Source organism: Myotis lucifugus, unplaced genomic scaffold, assembly GCF_000147115.1.
Source record: "Myotis lucifugus unplaced genomic scaffold, Myoluc2.0 scaffold_157, whole genome shotgun sequence".
Lineage (NCBI taxonomy): Eukaryota > Metazoa > Chordata > Mammalia > Chiroptera > Vespertilionidae > Myotis > Myotis lucifugus.
Window position 1 is genome coordinate 2600343 of NW_005871205.1, and position 5923 is coordinate 2606265.

General features: G+C 41.8%; 1 protein-coding gene across 3 annotated transcripts in view; it reads left to right on the forward strand.

Moving 5' to 3' along the window:
* Positions 1-939: 939 nt before the first annotated feature.
* NSRP1 (nuclear speckle splicing regulatory protein 1) overlaps positions 940-5923 on the forward strand; it is a 21140-nt gene continuing 16156 nt past the window's right edge. For 2 of the 3 annotated variants that reach the window (XM_023759507.1, XM_006095552.3), the window contains exons 1-2: positions 940-985; positions 2487-2577. In XM_023759507.1, the coding sequence (XP_023615275.1) occupies positions 966-985; positions 2487-2577 (111 nt within the window). In that variant the 5' untranslated portion in view covers positions 940-965. Of the gene's footprint in view, positions 986-1452; positions 1580-2486; positions 2578-5923 lie in introns of those variants that run through there. The other variant, XM_023759508.1, reaches the window with a different exon arrangement.

Sequence of the window (5923 nt, forward strand, 5' to 3'; positions counted from 1 at the left end):
GGGTTATTTTTTTAATGGTATAGGGGTCAATGCAAGAGGACATAATAATCCTAAATGTTTCAACATACTTGAAACAAAAACTTATTAAAAGAAAGACAAATCTAGTTGGAGACTTAAACATCCCTCCGTAGAAACTGAAAGATTTTTCGGCTGCAATAAGACTAGTTTGGAATGGGCCAAGAGTGAGTGAATGCACAGTTAATATGACGATTTTTTTTTAAAAAAAGAGTATGGTATATGATTTTGATTCCTATACCCATTGGTACCACAGTATTATTAAGCAATTTGGTTCTATGAGACACTATGAGGATATAGATTTTCACCTTCTGCCAAATTACCCTGAGCCGGATATACTCATACTGAACAACTCATTTCTGGGCCCCATCCCAGAGTTCCTGATTCAGTAGCTCTGGGATAGGACCCGTTAATTTGTATTTTGTATTTTTTTAAATTTTTAAAAAATATATATTTTATTGATTTTTTTACAGAGAGGAAGGGAGAGGGCTAGGGAGTTAGAAACATCGATCAGCTGCCTCCTGCACACCCCCTACTGGGTATGTGCCCGGAACCAAGGTACATGCCCTTGACCGGAATCGAACCTGGGACCCTTCAGTCCACAGGCCGACGCTCTATCCACTGAGCGGAACCGGTTAGGGCTGTATTTTGTGTTTTTAACAAATTCCCGGATAATGCTAACCTGCTGGTCCCGGGACCATGGGAACCACTGGCCTAGAATTTTGTCATTCTTTTCTTCCCACTGATATCGAAGCAGTCAGTAGGTTTGCAAATTAAACCGAAGACCAAGGGACTAGATTCCAAAACAGCGTTTGAATCCACTCAAAAGCGACTCAGCGGCGAGGCGGACTCCTGGCCGCCCAAAGTCGCGCGAGAGGTTACGTGACTACGTCAGCGTCTGCGTCAGCGTCACGTCGGCGTCAGCCACGTTCAGCGGAGACCGGAGCAAGATGGCGATTCCGGGCAGGCAGTGAGTGATGCGGGAGTTAGGGTTAGGCTGGGGAGTGAGAAACCACGGCGACTGTGCCTTTGGCCGAGGAGTAAAAGCGCGCTGGAAGTGAAGGGGCTGTCTCGTCAGGGATAGAGACGGGAAAAGCGAGAAATCCTGAGGAACATACTCCCCTCCCCCCCATATTTTCCAGGATGGAAGGAAGCCCGAAGTTTGAGGGAGAAACTTGTGAGGAAATAAAGGAAGTTAGGCTGAGGGGCAGAGAGCGAGACTTTTCTATTTTCCAAAAGCTCGGTCTGAGGCCCCTCAGTCTTGCTTCCTACCCCGCGCTTGAGTTTCTCCCCGTTTGGATGCCTTGAGGGGCAGTGAGAAGAGACCACCCCTGGCTTCCTTAGCGGGCCTGGTTCTTGCAGCTCAAGTCCTGGTTCCCGCCAACCCTTCTGGTTTTAGGAAAATGTGCTGAGAAACCACAGAAAAGGGTAGGCATATAGGGACTTGGGGTGTGCGGTGCCGCAGGAGACAAGTGGTGTACGTTCTTCCAAGTTTTAACGTTTGATGGATAATCCGTGCTTCTGATGTGGCTTTCTGGGATCGCTGCATCTTAAAGGCCAAAATGTGAGAAACTGAGTGAATTTCCTCTGATGGGATGGTGCGCTCAGATGCTCCAATACAAGGCGAGGGAGCGTAATGAGGTGTAATGAGAAGTTATCCTATGGCTACTCGGGTTTTTCAGTTAATGTAATCTTTTAAGAAAGTATGGGTGATATTATCCGATCAATAACTTCTTTAAAACTGTGTCAGTGCACAGTAGGGGCGGGGGGGGATTTATTTTCTTGACTCTTGTTAGACTAAAAGATAATTGAGAGTGTTTTTATTTTTAATGGACATGAACTGAGCTTTCCACCAACATGTTCTTTTAAAAACCTTAGTCCAGTGGTTCTCAACCTTCCTAATGCCGCGACCCTTTAATACAGTTCCTCATGTTGTGGTGACCCCCAACCATAAAATTATTTTTGTTGCTACTTCATAACTGTAATTTTGCTACTGTTATGAATCGTAATGTAAATATCTGATATGCAGGATGTATTTTCATTGTTACAAATTGAACATAATTAAAGCATCGTGATTAATCACAAAAACAGTATGTAATTATATATGTGTTTTCCGATGGTCTTGGGCGACCCCTGTGAAAGGGTCGTTCGACCCCCAAAGGGGTCGCGACCCACAGGTTGAGAACTGCTGCCTTAGTTGAATTTTACCATCTAAATCATTTCTGTACTCTTCAGTTACTTCTCTTCTTGGATTAACATGGTGTTTGAGTTTGGCTTGTGCCTACAATAATCACTTAGAGTAACAGTTATAAAATCTTAGCACGTTAGAACTTTGAGACGTCTGAAGATCGGAAACTTGTGTGTTCATAGACATGTTTTGACTTGGTAGCTCCATCTGGAAGAGGTAGTGAATGTGTTATGTTTTAACGTTTAAATATAATGGTGTAATTTCTATTCAAAAAAAAATGCAGGTATGGGCTTATTTTGCCAAAGAAAGCACAGAAGTTACACCCTGTTTTGCAAAAACCATCAGTGTTTGGGAATGATTCTGATGATGATGAGGTAAGGGAATCTATGTTTTTCTACCAAATTGTTGAAAATATGTATATTTTTTAAAATTGAAGTGTGAAGTTGATGTCTTTGCTTGTCTTAGTTATTTGTCACTACAGTGTATCTGGAGTATATTGTAATTTACAGGATTACCAAAAGGAATAAAGAAGACTGATGGTCTTCATAAATGATACATGAACAATCTGATCCCCCCCCCCCCAAAAGCTATGAACTTCACTTATTTTTAAGCAGTTACACAGTCATTTTAGATAGATAATACTGATGTAACAAAATTGTTTGTGTAAACCACCCTGAAAATAAACTATTGAGAAGTCACCAATTTCCTAGAAAGTTTTATTAGTAAAGTAGTTTCTTAGGAGACTACGTTTGTGGTTATTCAGTCTCTGCTAAATGTAATTGCTCAGTTACAATTATGGTAGTGTGTAATGTTACCATAGATAGTACTACAATAATCTTCTATATATATAAAAGGCAAATATGCAAATTGTCCCCTTGGGAGTCTGACCAGGAGTTTGACTGGGAGTTCAGTCGCTCGCTATGACGTGTGCTGACCACCAGGGGGGCAGGGGGCAGTGCATAACGAAGGAAGGCCCCAGTTGGCAGCCGGCAGCTGGAAAAGGAAGGCCCTGGCAGGCAGCTGGAAGGCCCCGATTGGCCCTGATCACTGGCCAGGCCTAGGGACCCTACCCATCCATGAATTTCATGCACCAGGCCTCTAGTACATATAATATGAACATTTTATATTTTAGCAGCCAAAACTATTTTCTTGTGAAATCCACAGTTTATAGTAGAAGCAACCCCAAATGTGTGCTTATGTAATACTTAGGTCATTTTCTATATTTCTAAAAGACCTTTGCATCAGCTATACTGGTATTGGCTTTGTTCTGGCAGAAAAATTGCTTCTCTTTCAATTTTACTAATTGTGTAAAAGCATAGGTAGGTAATTTAACATACTTGTTTCTTGTTTTCTATTAAAATTTATTCTAGATGGTTCACCTTTAAAAAAATTGAGATATAATTTACATGTAATAAAATATGTGGCTTTTAAGTGTATAGGTTGATGGCTTTTGACAAATGTATATGCCCCACTGAGGATGTAGAGCATTCCCCTCCCCCCTGAAAGTTCTTTCATGCCCCTTTGCAGTCTACTTGCCCACATTCTGCCCTGGACAACTATTTCATTCTGGTTTTTAATTTTTATTATTTATTTATTTTTGGTTAATCGTCACCCGAGGATATTTTTCCATTGATTTTTGGAGAGTGTGGAAGGGAGGAGGAGGAGGAGAGAGAGAGAGAAACATCAATTTGAGAGAGACACATCAACTGGTTGCTTCCCGGCCCGCCAGAGATCAAGCCTGCAATCGAGGTACATGCTGATCTGAATGGAACCTGAGACCCTTCGGTCCTTGGGCCAATGCTATATCCACTGAGCCAAGCCGGCAAGAGCTGTTGTTTTTAATTTTTGTTAGTGACTTTTTTGTACTAAATCTTAGTTTGTATTTATTGTTGGTTAGATTAGTGGTCAGTTAATAATTTGACAGAAATTCCCCTAAATATTTGCAACTAATAAGTCTCCAGTCTGCCAAAGGGGTCTGCTCATGTTAGGACATGCTTTCATATACAGCCAGGTATTTTATAACTTTGCCTTAGCCTTCACTTCTTGCTTGCGCAGTCTCAAGTTCAAAGGAGAGTTTAGGACCATCTCAGGTCTTTCCTGATCATGCATAAAGGTCTTGGTATGTCTGTTGCATTCATGAGCCCCAGAGCTTTCAAAGCCCTCATTTCCTTAAACCAGCGGTTGCAACCACTGCATAGAGGCTTATTCTTCAGCTTTACTTTTAAAGCTTTTTGGTTAGCCTGTTTTCTGCCTCACCTGTTAAAACCGTTATCCACTGCCTCAGGCAGCCCTGATGTTCAACAATTGTCTTTGATTGTTTTTGACAGACACCCCCCCAGGGAAAAGACTGTTTTACTTGGCAGCTCTGTCAAATAAAGACAGCCTTGTGAGTGGTGTCTTCCAGGGAACCACCATGGAAGTCCAATAATAATTCTCCAGGATAGCTGTTTTGAAGGAACTCTTAACCCTCTCCAGTGGCTTCCAGACTGCTGGTTTCTACCATGTTTGTGGGCTGCTGTTTTTAGGTACCATGACTCTCAGGAGGTATGATGGAAATAGGGCTAGTTAAAACCACAAAATTCTTACTGAATTAATTGTTATTCTTAATAAGAAAACTATAGGGATTTTTATTGGAATTGGAATTTATAGATTAGGAGAGAATTTATATTTGTCTTCTCATAAAGATTCATGTTTATTCAGGTTTTTATATATCCTTTAATACAGTTTTATAATCCTATATAATAAAAGGCTAATATGCAAATTGTCCCCTCAACCAGGAGTTCGACCAGGGGGCGGGGCTGGCTGGACAGCGCCCACAGCCACTCCCCCCAATTGGCCCCAATTGGGGTGGGCCAGCCGGACCCCACCTGTGCACAAATTCGTGCACCAGGCCTCTATTTCTTCCATAAAATTCACTTACATCTTTTGTTACATTTATTTCTAGGTATGTTAGGGGCGATCAGGCAGGCAAGCAGAGGCGGTTAGGGGTGATCAGGCAGGCAGGCAAGCAGTTAGAGGCAATCAGGCAGGCGAGCGGTTAGGGGCTGTCAGGCAGAGTGGTTAGGGGTGATCATGCAGGCAGGCGAGCGGTTAGGAGCCAGCAGTCCCAGATTCCTACGGGATCGGGCCTAAACTGGCAGTTGGACATCTCCCAAAGGGTCCCGGATTTCGAGAGGGTGCAGGATGGGCTGAGGGACCCTTTCCCCCCACCCCCGAACGAATTTCGTGCACTGAGCCTCTAGTGATATAAATAGAAGCAATGATAGAAACAATGTTGTACATTCCTGACTTTAATGGGAGTTGCTTATATAAAGTTTCACAATTAATTGCAATGTTTGCTGTAAGGTTTTACTACTATTTCTAGCTTACTAAGAATTTTTTTATCATAAAATTAAATTTTAATATTTTTAGTATCGGTTCGTGTTAATTTTTTTAAATTAAACCATCCTTGCATTTCTGTAATATTTGTTTTTATTTAATTTGATTCATTGCACTCTACTAGTTCTTTTACCAGTGCTTTCCATTTTTGAGATCTTTGGCTTAATTTCATTGTTGAACAGTTTTTTAACACTTGGAGTGCGGGTGAATTTCCCGCCAAAATATAAGATGGCTCTGTCTTTTGGTTTTGTTCCATCCACCAAAAGGGTGGATTACAAACAAATATTTGGTAATACGCAGTTACAATCGGCCCGAGTTTACACGTTTCCCGCACTCCACCGC